At 38.9% G+C, this 16904-nt stretch overlaps 1 protein-coding gene across 3 annotated transcripts in view; it reads left to right on the top strand.

Moving 5' to 3' along the window:
* Nucleotides 1-441: 441 nt before the first annotated feature.
* AKAP11 (A-kinase anchoring protein 11) overlaps nucleotides 442-16904 on the top strand; it is a 53781-nt gene continuing 37318 nt past the window's right edge. For 2 of the 3 annotated variants that reach the window (XM_036831414.1, XM_036831412.1), the window contains exons 1-2: nucleotides 1007-1120; nucleotides 13622-13731. In XM_036831414.1, coding sequence (XP_036687309.1) covers nucleotides 13672-13731 — 60 coding nt within the window. In that variant the 5' untranslated portion in view covers nucleotides 1007-1120; nucleotides 13622-13671. Of the gene's footprint in view, nucleotides 683-1006; nucleotides 1121-13621; nucleotides 13732-16904 lie in introns of those variants that run through there. The other variant, XM_036831413.1, reaches the window with a different exon arrangement.

The following is a 16904-nucleotide window of genomic DNA, read 5'->3' as shown; positions in this document are numbered from 1 at the left end:
ATTTGTTAAATGAAGAAATGAACATACGAATATACGCTTTCTTCCCTGCCCCTCTCTCCCAACCAGGGCAAAACTCATAATGAGGATACACTTAAAATCGTCTTTCTCATCTATCAGGTATTTCTACCCTTGAGGAATAGATGTCTTCGAGGAGACTGCAACATCACTGGATTCGCCCTTCTGATTCTACCTTGTTTCTACATATTAGCTTTTCATCTAGAGCTTGGTTTCTCCGTGACCAATGCTTTTACTTCCCGATCCCAATACAGGGTAACGACGGAAGGGTGAGCACTAGGGCCCGGAGCTCCCTTGATGCTAATTGTTGAGGTTAGGATAGGGCCGTTGGCCTGGTGCGCTGTGAGTGGTCCTCCCTAGAGATGCTGGGGAGAAGGGGCGGAGCTATCCCAAAGGATGATCCTTTCTTGGGCCGTCCGATCTGGTGGGGCTGCCGCTATGAGAAGGGCCCCGGGAATCAGAAGAAAGCAAAGCTAGCCTGGGGCGAAGAAGGAGCCCAGCTGACCCCAGGCGGTAAAACCAAGGAGACGAAGGAAAGGTAGCAGGGCCTTAAACCAAAACTGCAGAAAGAAAGCCAAGACTTGGATATTTTGCCAGAGGAAAGGGTTAAACAGTTTCCAAGGTAACGGACCAGGAAGCGCGCAAGACGTCTGCAGCAGGTTCGAAGGTCAGCCTCGAGTTTAAAGCTCCCCTGGCCCAGCGGATTCTGGCCAATGGAGGGGCAGCTGGGCGTGGTCACATGATGCGCGGGGCGGTCCTGCTAGCTGCCCTGGAGCACGTGGGAAGGTTTTTCCTGTTCCTTCTTTCCTTTTTAAAAAAGCCCACCCACTTTTGCGCGGGCTTTGTCGCGGGGTTCTTCTCGCGAGAAGCGTGCGACCCTCTCGCGAGAGTGAGTGGGAGGCGTGAGGACTAGGAGGTGTTGCGGGCTGGAGTTGCTGCGGCGGAAGCCGGGGGTGGGCAGGCCGGGGGCGGGCCGCGGGGCGGGGAGGGGGGGGAGGGCTGGGGGGCCGCCACGGGAGGGGTCGCCCGCCTGCTTAGCAGCTCGTACGGCTGGTCGTTGCGGGCCGGTGACATGCCTGTGAGCTGCGGAGGCTGCGGCCCCCAGGTGAGCCGGGCGCGGATCCGCCCGCGGCGTGAGCAGTGCCGTTGGCTGGGGTGGCGGCGGGGTGTAGGGCCGCGGTGGATGGAGCGGCCTGGCTCGGGCGCCGCAGCCCCTCCGTCTACCCGCAGTCCCTGCCCGGACTTCTGAGCTGCCCCGAGCTGCGCCTTCGCACGGCGGTGGGAGGAGGGCGGGAGGAGCGGGGCGGAGGTAGGAAGCTCGAGGCACCGGGCCGTGGGGGAGGGGTGTCCTCGGGCTCGAGACGGGTCTTCCTGGGGTCCGAGTGTGGCGGCGGAGCAGCATCCCCCTTGGATGACAAGCTTAGTTTCCATCCCGAGGGTGGTCTTCAGAGCCGGGTCCCCTCCGTGCGTGCTGCTGCGTATGCTTAGTTGGTGTTCGTGGTGCGCGCACAGGAGCATATGGAGGAGGAGGACATTGCACTTTGTCCTCGAACAGCATCCTTCACTATCAGAACTCTTGAGCCCTGGAACCAGGCACAAACCAAATCTTGTGACAGAAACGGAAAAAGTCCAGCAGCTCCTCGGAGTGTTGAGATTTGGATTTGCTGTCAAATTTTTTTCAACGCTGTTAAATGGCTCAAATGCTGGCCATCAGTATTCCGAGTGGATTGGGTATACTTACTCTTTTATTCCAGGCACTTAAACTGCTTTATTAAAAAAAGTGTATGTGCAGAGTGAAGTAAGTCAGAAAGAGAAAAACAAATATCGTATATTAATGCATGTATGCGGAACCTAGAAAAATGGTACAGATGAGCCAGTTTGCAGGGCAGAAGTTGAGACACAGATGTAGAGAATGGACATATGGACACCAAGGGGGGAAAACTGCGGTGAGGTGGGGATGGTGGTGTGCTGAATTGGGCGATTGGGATTGACATGTATACACTGATGTGTATAAAACTGATGCCTAATAAGAACCTGCAGTATAAAAAAAGAAACAAAACAACTAATACTAAGCTTTCATTGGGTTATTTGTATGGAAATATGTTAATATAAATGTTTCAGACATTACATGAAATTTCTAAAAATCTTATATTTGTATTTGTATGGAAATATGTATGGAAATATGTGAATATAAATGTTTCAGACATTACATGAAATTTCTAAAAATCTTATATTTGTATTTGTATGGAAATATGTATGGAAATATGTTAATATAAATGTTTCAGACATTAAAAAAAAAAAAAAAAAGTGTATGTGACCAAAGTATTAAAAACGTTGGTAAAATGACAATGGCAGTAGAACCTAAACCACAGTGGTATGACGTGGTAACAGTTCCGCTTTCCCTCCTCTGAGACCTTATTAAACTGGAGGTGGTTTAGCTTAAGATGCTAAGGAAATTTCAGGGTGAGAAATACTGCTGAGGTACATACCTAATGGCTTTAGTGCAGATTGTAGTTAAAAATTCTGGTTCTCTTTTCAACTTTGTAATTATTCAGCCCCTTGCAAAACTCATAATCTTTCCCTACCTTATTTCCACCTCGTTGGGGATGTTATATTGATTGATACTGATTTTGATATGTCTGGAAATAGAAAATATACTCAGAAAATTTAGGGTACTCAGCAATGCAAAGATGATTTTAATGTGTTATTTATGATTTTAGAATAAATGGCAGCACAGTTCCTAGCACAATCAGTGTTAGTTAAAATAGTGCCGTTTAATGAATCCTTTTATATACACAGTCACGTTTTTCAGTTAGTACGGTGGTTATGCATACTTTTTTATGGTCCTTCTGGCAGAACTGACCCAAAGGTTGACAGTGAATTTCATTCTTAGTTGTAGCTGTGAGTTAACAGCAGTTTATAAGTGATCAGAATATAAGGCAGTCAGAACAAATGGATTCCCAGGCTGGATGAGTGTCTGTACCCACATAGCTGCACTACTAATAAGGGCCTAGTGGTTTATCTCCAGGCTAATGATATTTCCCAGTTGTTGAGGATATGGGACTTGCCGAAGTCCCTGAACCACAGTGAGAAATTCTCTGGCTTCTGAACTCCTGGGATAAGTCTAGAAGCTGAAGAAGTCTTCCTTTGCCTTTTGAGGCTGGTAAAAGTATAGTACGTTTAAGTTGTTTTTCTTTTTTTAATTAAAAAAAATTCCAGGAACTTAACTGTCTGGGAAAGTAAATCAAACCAAATCAGATGATACATTTTAGGTTATTCTTAGGGAAATTTCTAGTTATAAATAGGCAGTGGAGCTGTCTATACTTGGAGAAAATGTGAAAAACTTAGGCAGTGTCTTTTTGAGAATGGGCGAAAGAGACCGGTATAGAGTTAAGAAGTTCTCTACCATTTCATCTTGGCGAACTGATTCTCAGGGATAGAAAAACGGAATTTTTTGCTGGTCTTTATCACTGTTTGGCAAGGGTTTCAAGCTTAGGATGTAGATACTTGTTTCATAGTGCCTTTGAAAAGTAATTGAAGTCACTTTGGGTAGGATAAATATTTAGGTAAGCTGAATTATCCTTTTTCTGTCAGGTGGCCTGAATTTTAGTAGTAAAATCAGCCATTTGGAGGAAATGAGGTGTGGGACAGGTCAGGAAAAGATCTAAGCTGGCCTGGGCTTGAGTTAAGGGTGTATAAACTGGGAAAGCTTATAAAGGAAAGGAAACAAAAATACTTTATCAATTTAAAAACAAACCAAACAGATCTGCCACTCATCTTTATATATACAAGTTTATTTTATTATAAAATACTAGCATAAAGGCATTTGGAATGTATAGGTTAGAGACTGGACAGAAGAAAAGTTAACATTTTTGGATTAATCTGAGAATGTTTCATGGGGGAAAAAAAGAAGATAAATGGCATAGAGGCTTGGAACGGATTGGATGTTACGTGAATGAAAATGAGGTACAGTGTAAAAGAGTTTGTGTTTGGGAGTCCAGCAGATCTGTACATTGATGTTAGTGAAACTCTTTTTCTTCATCCCTGATAGGAGAGTTAAAAACCTCAAAGTTACTGTGAAGCACAGAGTGACTGCTTACGCAGTGTTTTTTTCTTTGACCTCTTCTGATGTCTTGAGATTATTTGGCTGCAAGGAACAGAAACCATTTGAATTAACTTACTTAAAAAGGGCGTTTGTCCTAAAGTTGCAGGACTGCCTCTGAAGCCCAGCTCAGCGTCCTGGAAACCAGAACATCTTCAGGCAGTTACTCTGCCAGGTTTTCTCTGGAAACACATGACATGGTCTTGTGTCTCTGTGACTCTGTAATGTCTGTTCCAATTTCTTTCAGATTGACTCTCTTTAAAGCTCTTGGTTTCTGCTTCCCCATACCTTTGGTTTGCATGAAACTTTGGTTTGCTGTGGTGACAACACAAGATATTTTGATTTTGTAGCATGGCTCTCAACAAATACCTCCATATCTTAATTCTGAACTTCTGGAGAGATACTTCAGTTGGTCAGGTACCTACTTGTAGTCCAGTTGGCTGAGAGTGGGGGAAGATTGAAATGGGAAAACGGGTGGGGGAGGAGATGTAGGTGTGTCTCACAGTTTGTACTTTTTCAGGCTGGGTACTGCAAGTTCTCTAGTGAAGGGGGTGTGAACAAGGGGGGAAAAGGTGGGTACTTCTGGTGTACTTTTAGCATCCTGCAGTTTTGAGTTTTTCCCTAGTACTGCGCTGAACTTGCTCTCAGCAATGATCTCCTTCAGGACAGATTCTCCTAGGTGTGTGAGGGGCAAATTATGTAAATGTTTTGTGCCTCAGTTTTCTTACGTGTAAAATGGGTACGATAACAGCAACTTCTGTTGTGAAAAACGTGAATTCTGTTTAACAGCAGTTAAGCAGTGCCTGCCTGGCACAGTGTAAGGATGTGGTGTGACTGTGACTGAGGGCAAGCTGTGTGGCGGGCACTGTGGCGTGGACTCCTGCAGCATTTCGAGAAGGAAGGATATCATTCCTGCCATCAGGCATTTACAAGTCTACTGCTGACCACTCCATACTTAAAACCGTTTCTTGACTTCAGTGACACCTAAATTCTCCTAAATCTCTACCTCATCTGCTTTGACTGCCACTTATTTGTGGTTCTTTGTTTACCTGCCAGGAACCCTTTATCGTGGTTGTCCTCTTAGATTCTCTCTTGATCCTCTGTTTTTTCCCTGTCTCTAGGATCAGCTTTCAAGCTCTGGATATGCGGATGATTCCTAGAGTAACATCTCTAGCTCTCACCACGCCAACTGAATGTATTTTTTAGGTACCCTTTGGATAGTACCTTGACATAAAATAATGCTGTCTGCCAGTTATTTCTTCTAGCTCCCCAAGCTTGAAACCTAGAAATTATCTCTCACAGTCTTCCTGTTTTTATGCCTCGTGTATTCTGTCGGTTAATAAGTTCTGCACAGGCTTTTAGAATGTCTCCTATGTGCCGAGCACTGGACCATCTGCAAAGCAGATCCGTTCACTCATTCCTGCTGCTGGCAGCTTAGGATAGAGCCTTATTACTATTTGCAAGAGCTGCTTAAATGCCTTTTCAGCAATATACTCTTAGAGTCATGGCATCACAGATGTTACTGATAAGGAAAACTGTGTTCCTGAGTTAAAATTCTGAACATATTTTTTGTTAAAAATAATCTTGTAGGTGGGAGTTATGCATAAGGTTAAGAACATTATTACTCTACCTTCTAGGAAGCATATTCACATTGAAAGCACAGCCTCAATATTTTAGGGTTTTTTTTTTAAGTTGTGTTTATTTTTGGTATACAGGAAACTATAGAGAAGCAAATATCTTAATAGATAATCAATTAGGTTACAGTCACATCTTTTTTACATGATTGACTATTGTTTTGAAAGACAAAACAAAGTAGTAACTGATAGCTGTGGTGTTTTTAGATTTTATAAGTTACACAGCAGGTCTGTACCCAAGGAAGAAGCTAACATTTCCGTTCCTTCTATATGAGGTACTGTTTTTAAATGCATTATTTAATTGCATTCTCATAGCCATCCTATGAAGATGAGCCTCAGCTTCCTTATCTGCAAAAAAGGGATAGCATCCCTTTCCCACTACTGTTTGCTTATTAGGTATTACTCTGGTTTGTTTTTGATGGTTGCTTGGGGTTTACAAGGTAACTTATCAATATCACTTCTTGTATAGTGTAGGGACAATATCTTTTCAATTCCAGCACACCACATGCTATGTGTTATTTTATCATAAACTTTACTTCTAAACCCCATATTACATTGTTATTTTCAGTTTAAAGTTATTCTTTAAGGAATTAAAAAAGGAGAAAATATTTTTTTATATTACCCTCATATTGACCCTTTTGAGATATTACCCTTAGTTTAGATCCAGATTTCCATCTGATATTGTTTTTCTTTTGCCAATGGAATTTTTTCTTTTTTTTTTTAAACAGTGATTCTAGTGATGGTTGGCTGGTGATGAATTCTCACAGCTTCCTTTAGTTCAAATTATTTTGCCTTAATTTTTGAAGGATATTTGGGAATAGATATCTGGGTTGACACTCTTTTTAGATTTTGCTCCATTGTCTTATTTTATGGTTTGGCATAGTTTCTGATAAGAAATTTGTTGTCTGTTTTTGTTCTTCTGTATGTAATGTGTACTTTTCTGTCTGGTTGCTTTTAAGATTTTTCTCTTTATCACTGGTTTTCAAAAATTTGGTTATGATGTATATTGGTGTGGTCTTCCTCATGTTTATTTTTCTTAGGGTTTGTTAATCTTCCTTGCATCTATCAGGTTATGGTTTTCATCAACTTTGGGAAATTCTGAGCCATTTTGTCTTCATATATTGCCCCCTTCCGCCCCCCCCCCACACACTTTTTGGGATTCCAGTTATTCACCTTTTACAGTGAGTCATCAATGCTGCTTTGCTTGTTTGTTTTTAAGTTTCTCTGTGCAGCATTTTGGATAGTTTCTATTGCTATGTCTTTAAATTCACTGAACTTTTCTCTTGCAGTATCTAATCTGCTGTTGCATCTGGTATGTATTTTATTTTCATCTCTAGAAGTTCAATTTGAGTGTCTTCCCTCTTCTGTTCCTTCCCTTATCATGATCATGTTTTCCTCTCCCTTCTTAAGTGTATGGAACACATTTGTTCCAATAGTATAGTTTTAACATCTTTTCTGTTCTTTCCATCATCTCTGTCATTTCTGGATCTGCACTTAGTGACTTACTTCCTCCTGCTTATGGGTCATATTTATCTCCTCTGTTGTATACCTGATAATTTTTGACTGTGTGCCAGTCATTGAATTTATGCTGTTGCTCGCTCAGTTCTGTTGTAATCCTTAGGAGTGTTGGATTTAGTTGGGGTGTATAGGTAGCTTATTTGGAATCTGTTGGGTTGTTTTGAGGCTTGCTTTTAAGCTTTGTTAGGGTGAGTCCAGAACAGCCTTCAGCGTAGTGCTGACTTAGTTTCTCAACTAAAGCAGTTCCCTTCTGAGGAGTCCATCCATCACCTGATACATTACAAAGTTTTCCCACTCTGGTTGGTGGGAATGCGGACTATTCCCAAGCCCTGTCTGGCTCCAGGTATTGTTTGGCCTACTGCTCTCTAGAAGTTATTTCCCCAACCTCAGCTACTTGGCACAGATCAACATTCGGTCAAGGACCCTAGGGAAGCCCACCTGCAGATCTCTAAAGCTCTCACTCTTTCTGAGCTCTCCCTCCAGTATATCTGCCTTGCAAATTCTAACCACCTTGGCCTTCCCAAACTGTGACCTCTGTTTCTGCAGCTCGGTGAGACTGCCAGACTGCTTAGCTTTCCTCTCCTTGTGTTGTGACCTGGAAGTGTTTCTCTTCTCTCAGGGATCATAGTCTTGCGTTGTCTCTTGTCGGATGTTTGAAAAGCAATATTTCATATATTTTGCCCTGTTTAGTTGTACTTATATTGAACAGAATATTTTTAACACTTGGACATTTGGGACTGGGCCAAAATATGTATTTGGAGCATTTATTATAAATATTATAAAAGTAGAAATTATTGGAAACTTTTAATTATATTTTCACAAGTAATTCATTAAATGTAGAAGTGTCCATTCCAACATTTAAAGGTCAACTTTGCTCTTTAAAAATAATTGCTTTTTATTTATTCAGCGGACGTTTGAATGCTTACTGTGCTAGAATACAAATACAATAAAAAACACTTTTGTCTTCAAAACTCACAAAAGGAGGGAAGCATGCAAACAATGGCATCAAAGGAATAAAGGGCAAACCACTTTGGGAACATAAAGGAGTTGGCTACTTGTTTTGGCAAGGAGGGATACAGGAGATGAGGCAAGCGTTCTCAAGAAGGGAGGTCCTTGAACTGATGTATGAAGAGTAAGTAGCAGTTCAGCTGATGGAAGAGAGGGTACATCTGAGGGAAGTTTAGGAGGATGATGGGTTAGGGTTTGGTTATTGACTAGATGTGATAGTCAGTAGTGACTGAGGGAAAGACCTACTGGCTTGATTGGTTTACTGGCTGTTACTGATATAGAGAAAACAGGAGGAGATTGTTTAGAGAGGAAAGTTTTATTCAGTTTTTGAACATGGCTAATTTTGGAGTAACTGGGATATTTACTTGGAGGTATCTAATAAAAATTGGATATAAGGAACTGAAACTCAGGTGCAAGAACTGAACTGGAGATATATTTTGGGGAGTTATTTGCATAGTTAAACCAGAGGTAGAAATAAAATATCCTTGGAAAACTAAATAAAATGAGTACCAAAGAGGAGGTTAGAATTATTAGTCATTGAGTAACAAGTTATGAAAGAATTTTGGAAGGAGACTAATGTAATGGCTAAAGAGATAGATAGCTGTTTCTCAATCAGAAACCACATAGGGTACTTGTAAAAGATACAGGTTTCTGGGTTCCATGTAGACTTCCTGAATTCAGATCTTGTTGGAGGGAGGTAATAGATATAAGCTGATCCATACAGGTACTGAAGTCAGAGAACTAGTGCAGGAGGAGGAGGGTCAAAATAGGACAGTATTGTTGATAGAGGGCTAGGAAGGAATTTCAGGGAGTCCTTGGCTCCATTAACTCATGGTAAAAAAAAGATCAAGAAATATATGATGCTGACCTGAATGCTTCTTAGGCCAGAGGAGAGGAGAGGAAAGACTTTGGAAATATTTTTCTTATTATAAAAGAATTTATGCACATCTAGAAACACACGTAATTGCATCTACCCAGATAAAATCAATGTTTATACCCATCTAGTGTATGTTCTCTTTTATATTGCATGTATTATATAAATGCACACATGTAGTCATAGAGGTTTTACACAAAATGGGATAATGTGAGCATGCTGGAACCTGCCTTATTTTATTTAATAATCTGTCATCTTTCCATATTATAGGTATTTGACATTTTATGACATTAAAAACAATCCTAGTTGTCACAAGTGGCCACTATCATGAGTTTAGTCTATATCTGTCATAGTATTTCCTAGGCCTGTACAAACACACACACGAGTGTCAGAGTTGTGTGTGTATATAATTTTTTTAAAAAAATCACAAGTAGCACACTATTTATATTGTTCTGTAACTTGCTTTTTCCCTTAATATATTGTGGACATACTGTCACATCAGTATGTGTTGCTCTCTTTCCAACAGCTGGGTAATAGTCATATGAAAGTATTATAATTTATTTGAATTGATGGGCTTCTAGGTTATTTTTAGCTTTTCATCCTTTTTTGTTTTAGTGAATATTCTTTCACGTATATCTTTGTGAATTTTGTGCAAGCACACATGTAGGATAAATTTTAAGAAGTGAAATCCCAGGACCAAAGGGGTAGGTGTAATTTATTCAAAGTGTCCAATACCTGCTTACTGTTGATAATTGTTTCTCTATCTTTCATTTGTTTTCTTTTACATTCTGTGATATTTCTTAAAACTTTCTCGGTTGTAATATCTATTCTGCTTTCTTGCTGCTTCTCAGGGGATTTCATTTATTTTATGGTATTGTTTTTATATCCTGTGGCTTTCCTGAGCTCCAGCAGCTTACTTTTCAGTTGTCTGCGTTGTCCATCTGTACTTTCTTATCTCTGATCTGCTTTTTAAAAAATTATCCAGGTTCACTTTAATTTGTTTGACTCTAGGGAAACGCCCTTAGTTATTCCCTATTTAGGACTCTTGTTTACTCACCAAGAATGGGACAGAAAACAAAAAAGCATTAAGTGAAAAGTTTATTATCGTAACATAAAGGTGTTCCAAGGGAAAATACTATATTTTTACTCCTTTTGTGAAATCTGTCTAAAACTACATTCTCTCAAATTATAAAAGATGGTGAGGGAACCCTACTGTGTTACTTTCTCCCCCCATTTGCCTTTGTGTCTTTTCAAAGATGATTTTTGTTTCTTTGCTTTATCAGAAGTATGAGTCATGTCATCTCATGCTGGATTCACTTTTATGGACTGTTGCGTAGATATTCTCTCATAGGTTTTTTTTTCTTTGTGAGGTTAATATTTTACTTATGTTTTAAGTTGAACACAAAGCTATGGAGTAGGATTCAGTAAGTATTTTTCTTCAATGAGTGAAGCAGAGTGTAAACGTGGAATTAAATTTAGTTTCTTTTTTATTAATATAAATTCTTAGGTACTATTCTAAAAACAGATAATGTGAGTTTCGGGTGGCATGAGTATATTTGTCTGGAGTGTTTTTCTTTCTTTAGTATATATCTCTTATGTGGTTTTTGGTTTTGTTTTGTTTTTAAATGATTCTTCATAGGTCCATACTGGATTCTTTAGCACTCAGCTTTGAAAAGGGTTTCTGTTTAGGTCGGCTATTCAGGAATATTGCAGGTAATGAACTGGGGTAGCTTGAGGTGTCAGATCCGGGATGTTGTATCAGGGCCCTCTGATCTTCCCCTACTTCCGTGGGACTGTTTCCTCCCTCAGGGGCTTGGCCTGTCGCACCTCCACCTTCAGGTGAGGTAACGGGTCAGTAGTTTCTTGCCTGGTGAAGCTTCCAGTGAGTTCGAGTTTGATCTTTGCTCGTGTTGACTTGAGTCAGCAGCTGCAGAGGTCACTGCTGTCTCATCTCTTTTCCCAGCTCTGCCCTCTCCGCAAGGTTAGGGGTCTGAGAAAGTGCAGATGCTCTGTGTGCTGGTCCTCTGTCCTTCCAAGTTGTGTGTAATGGCTGCCCTCGTGTCACTGCGGGAATGCACTCTAGGTAATTCGGTCTCTCTCCCGTTTCTGGCATCTAGAGTGCTTCTTACTTCTCTCTATTACAAAGCGTGATGAACAGCTTTTCAAGCCTGTATACACTACAGAGAAGAGGGTAAGAGCCTGGGTGCTAGAATTTGAAGATTTGGATTTGCATCTCAGCCCTCTACTGCTTACTGTGTGGGCCTGGTGAATTGTTAACCCCTTCCTCTTGCCTCTGTTTTTCTCACTGTAGAACTGGAGTACTGCTCTGCCAGTCCTAAGGATTAAATGAGATGTGCAAGGAAATCTCTTAGCACAGCAACTGGTGCATTATAAACTCTCCTTAGAACCCTCGCTGCTCCAGGAGCATCAGTTCCTTTGATGAATTCCCAGAAGTAGAATGGTTGTGTCACAGGCTAGGAATATTTTCAGGGTTTTGACATGCGTTACAAAATTGCCCTCCAGAAAGGTGGTGCCGGTTTACTCAGGAGATGAATTTGAGTGTTTGACTTTTCCGGCACCCTTGTGTTGGCCTCTATATTTTATATGTTTTATGTGAAGTTTGAGGCAAGTCCACTTGCCCCTGAGGGTTTTTGGCAGCTGAAGAGAACTGTATGGGGAAAAAAAAGGAGAGTGACTTGGCCTGGGACAAAGAAAAGAATTATTTTCTTGCCTTGGTTACATAAACCTGTGTATTTACACCTTGTTTTGAGAATTTTGGTCCTCTTGATCATTTTAGTCCGTAAGTAAATATTTTAATTTTCCTTTTACCTATGTTTTGTGGTTTCTCAAGTGCCTCATATAAATTTTCCATTTGATTCTTACAGTAAACTTGTGCAGTAAGTAGGGTAATATACATCGAGGTAATATACATAATAGACACACCCGTGTAATATACATGGAGGAAACAGATGCAGAGATATTGCAATTTACCTAGAGGAAACAAAGCTAATGAGAGGTACAACAGGGACACAAATGCTACTTTCCTGCATCCTGGTGTATGGTTCTTTATCTTGTGCTATTGGGACCTCCCTTGCCTTTCTGACAATTCTGCTTCAATTCCAGTCATTAATCAAATTTTATTGTTAAAGAAACCACTAGGATTTTTCTTAGTTCAGAATAGAATAGGAATTTTTTGTCTAAAAAACAGAATTCTGTGTGAAAAATCAGAATATAGAAATCTCTAAAGGGAGGTGCAGATGTGTGCCTGCCTGCACACACACTTCAGTTTTATCTCTGTTGTGGAAGAATATAAAATTAGAACTCCACTAAAATTTAGTTTAGTTTTTTTTTTTTTCCAGTTCTGCAGGGGACTAGGTTGAAGTTTGCTTTTGCCTATAAATGTCTTCAGAGTATAAATTGATATTAACTAAATGTCTTGAAAACCTCAACTAGGTAATTCTTGAGAAGACCAGTTTGATTGAAACTAATTAGCCATTTCTCAAATCTTTATTGATTCAATTTTTTTAGTGTTTAGTGATTTAGTATTCAGTTCTCACTCCTACCCTTTACTGTAATAAAACAGTTTCCTTGTAAGACTCTGATCCAAATGGGCTATATTTGCCTTGTTCTCCTCCGTATCTATAGCATCTAGTGCAAGTAGATTTTGAATGAAGGGACAAGTTACTGTGGTCAGATGTGGATATTGAGTGGTTAATGCCCAGGTTGATTTAAGCTCTAAAAGATATTTCATTAAAACATTGATAAAAAGCTGAGACTTAGTTTCAGAGTTTCTCCCAAGGAGGGTGTGTATGTGTGTGTGTATAAACACGTCTGTGCATGTGTTTTAAATACTACGGTATTAATCATTTAACTTGGATGTTTTTGAACTCTCGTCATTGGTATGCTGTTGAGATTCCTATATAAGGGCTTTGTTTTTATCTGATTTTATTTGATATGTACAGATTTCATATTCTCATTTGTTTATTTCATATTCTCATTTGTTTATTATTAAACCTTTCTGCCCAAGAAATAAGAACGTTTAGAGCATTCACAGTTGCTGTAGGGATAGAGTGACTTTTAGGAGGCAAGAAGGCTGAGATTCTTTTTGTGACGTTCTCTGCTTTAGATTTTTAAAAGGCTTTTGAAATATTTCTTATTGAGGCTTTCAAATATTTTCTTTTTTGTAATAAAAAAGGGCAGTGAGATTGACTAGATAAGGATAAACTAGTTTATAATAATTTTGAACCTAAAAAGATTTTTGTAATAATTTGGTATCTTGTTAAGGTGCCAATATTCGTATTTTTCAAATATTCATGTTGGATTGCTTAATAAATTTTTACGTCTCAGAATTCTTATGTTTCTTTTTTTTTTGTAAATGACTGAATTTAAGAAGTTATCTTAGGACAAAATGCTTGCTTGAATCACTAAGATCAATAAAATAGTCATTTTCTTTTAATCTTTTTTCTTTAGGTCTTTTGTGGACTAACTCTTCACTGATTACCTACAACAGCAATATAGTTATGGCGACCTTCCAGACTTTCAGAAACAGTCACATGAAAACTAGAGCATCTGTCAGAAAAGTAAGTTCACTATATTGGATTCCTTTTAGTGATAGTTTTAATAAAAATGTTGATCAGTTTTTTTGAAGTCGAAGTCTTGTTAAGCAGCTATACTATGGTATTCTTGTTTTTAAAATGAATCTTATTATTGAATAACGATAAAATACTGAAAAGATTGGCATATATGAAAATAGTGATATGAAATCATGAAGACAATGAACTTTATTTCCCAAAGATCACGTCTCCCTATTTCTTCTCAGCAGATAGTTTTCTCTCTTCTTTTTAGCAATATAAGCATCAGGTGTGACTTTCCTTATACAGCTTTAGCTTTACCCCAAAATATTACCATCTATTCATTCACTCAGCAAATATAATATAAATTTGAGTGCTGCTTATATGCCAGGCCCCGTGTTAGGTATGGGCTGGATAATCAGTAGTGAGCAAATTGAATGTGATTCCTGATCGCTTCTGCTTCCTCGTCTGAGGAAGAGCCCTCTCTCTTTTCCTCCCTTGAGACGATTTGGTTACCCTTTCATTTCTTGACATTTTTGTCTTTGCTAAAGCTGTGGGGGGGTGTTACTTAAAGGCAGAAAGGGAGGATGAATACTGGGGGATGGTCAGCAGTCTTGGTGAACCCTTTTTTTAGCTTCATCTTCTGCATCATATGACACTCTTGACAAGTCCTTACATGTTAAGACGGCCTTTGACTTCTTTCGTTACAGCTTCTTTCTTTTCTTCTCTCTTACGATAACACTTGTTTCCTTTGCACATCTTCTTTCCAGCTTCTAATTGTTAGTGTTCTTGTAAGCTGCTAGGCCTGCCTTTTCGTTTATTTACTCATTTCTTCAGAGATCTGAGAAATGTTTAGATTTGACTGCTAACTGGAAGAGAGTGGTTGTCAAATCGAAAGGTGCCGGCGGAGTCGGAAAACAGAAAGTAAACTTATTTTGGAACAGTGTAGTAATTACATTTTTAAGTAATATGCCCCATGTGTTTTTCAGGTACCTTTAAACTTAGTAGGTCCCCTTTTTAATTTGAAAAAAGTACAATAAAAACTATTTTCTCTATTTCCACTTTCTGTAAAGTAGAGTATACTATACTTTTTTTCAGATTAGCAATTGGACCCATAGCTTTAAATTAATATTTAAATTGTACTGATTGCTTTAAATTAATAATTAGAACTAAGAAATACATATATACAAAATATAGTAGTGAGCTAGTGATCTTGTTCTTCAGACATTATACTACCTACCTATTTGACTTGAATTTACCAATATATTCCTGAGATAAGGAATTAGGCTGCAGCTGAAACTTTATACTATTAATTTAATGTCTTTTTTATTCAGATCATTATTTATATTAGGCCCATGATAAAGATTTGGTTTGAATTCACTTGAATACTTGGAAACCCTTTTAGATAAAAATACATGAATGTAAATATTATATACTGTTTATGTGTATGTGTGTTATGCACAGCCTCATAATTCTTTGATTGCTTCCTAGGACAAAATTGACCCAGTTTCACTTTCTACTTTACCTTCCTCGGACCTAGAATGGGCTATTTCTCCAAAGAACCCCTGAATAGTATTTAGAAATCAAGATCTGTGCTTTGTTCCTTCACTGTCATGAGTTTATAATGATTGCTCATGTTCAGATTTCACATTTCATATGTTTTCCTTTTTTCAGTTCATGTTCATATCTTAGCCTGAAAACTTCCACTCATTAATGAAAACAGAATCACTTAAACTTTTGAATGTTCAGATATTGGGGGAAAAAACAGTTCAATAAACACCACATATACTCTTCACTTAGATTTACTTTCTGTTAACATTTTGCCACACCCATTCTGTGTGTGTACATATATACACACTTCCCTTTTGAAACTAAATGAGAGTAGGCTACAGACATTATTTTACTTCTCTTCTTAATATATCAGCATGCATCTCTTAAGAACATCAGCATTATTACCACCCCTCAGGAAATCGTTAATTCAGTAACACTGTCTAACATGCAGTCCATGCACAGATTTCCCCAGCTGTCTCAAGTATCCTTGTTACTTTTTCCTTGCCTCTCATCTAAGATCTAAGCGAGGTTGACACTCTGTGTTTGGGTATTGTGTTTCTTTGGTCTCCCCCAGTCTGCTCCAGTTCAATGGTCTAGATTCTTTTCTCATGATGGCAAATCTTTGGAAGAGTCTGTACCAGTTATCTTGTAGAACATTCCCATATTCTGAGTTCATTTGTTTTTCCCTGTGGTTAGGTTCAGCAGGAACACCTCAAAGATGATGTCATGGTCATTCCACTCTGTCAGATCAGGCAGGCGGTGCATATTGTTAGTGCCAGGCTTGACCAGGTAGATAAGTTGTAACCACCAGATATCTCCAATCTAAAGACACATAATCCCTTTGTAATTAACACTATTAATAAATAATATGTAAGGTGATGTTGCAGAACAGTGTATCTTGTTCCCCAGTAGCTTTTAACCCAGTGGATTAGGGTAATTGATGATCCTTTCCTAAGTCAGTAATTACATTGGAGGGAGTTACAAACGGAATTTTAAAATTTTGTCATTCTGTTCATATCTCTTAGCCAGCATTCTAATGTAAAGTAGCGCACTCCCCCAATCCCCACCCTTTTTATCTGTCTCTTTTAATGGACTTGTAGTTTTTTTTTAAAATTCAGTTGTTATACTCCATTATCATTTTTATTTTTTGATGTTCAGATTATCCCAAATTTGGCCAATTGGAATTCCTTCAAGTTGGCTTCTGTGTTCTTTTGAAATAACCCAGTTAATCTGCATGTCCTTGCATTCTTTCACAATAAGATGTCCCAGCCACACTTCATACATTTCTGCCTCCGACCTGGAACCAGCCATTCTGTCAAGGGGGATCTAGTTCTTTTAATTGGTGAATGGTATTTAGAAATCAAAATCTGTGTGCTGGGTATGCTTATTGCTACTGAGGGTCATTGCTTCTATGATGTATCAATGGGAAAATGTAGTACATACATCTGAAGAATCTTGAGTTCATATTGAAAGTTCAAATTTAACATTGCATTTTTTCTTAATTGCTTTGATTTCATATTTGCATCCCTTCTCTTAGATAAGATTTCCACTAATTTTTAATTTATTAAAATTAGCGAACATTTATTGAGTCCATCTTGTATGTGAGGTACTGAAATCTGGGGAAATAAATA

The sequence above is a fragment of the Balaenoptera musculus genome, chromosome 18, assembly GCF_009873245.2.
Source record: "Balaenoptera musculus isolate JJ_BM4_2016_0621 chromosome 18, mBalMus1.pri.v3, whole genome shotgun sequence".
Classification (NCBI taxonomy): Eukaryota; Metazoa; Chordata; class Mammalia; order Artiodactyla; family Balaenopteridae; genus Balaenoptera; species Balaenoptera musculus.
Note: the sequence above shows the minus strand (reverse complement) of the source record. Positions and strands in the feature narration are given on the sequence as shown.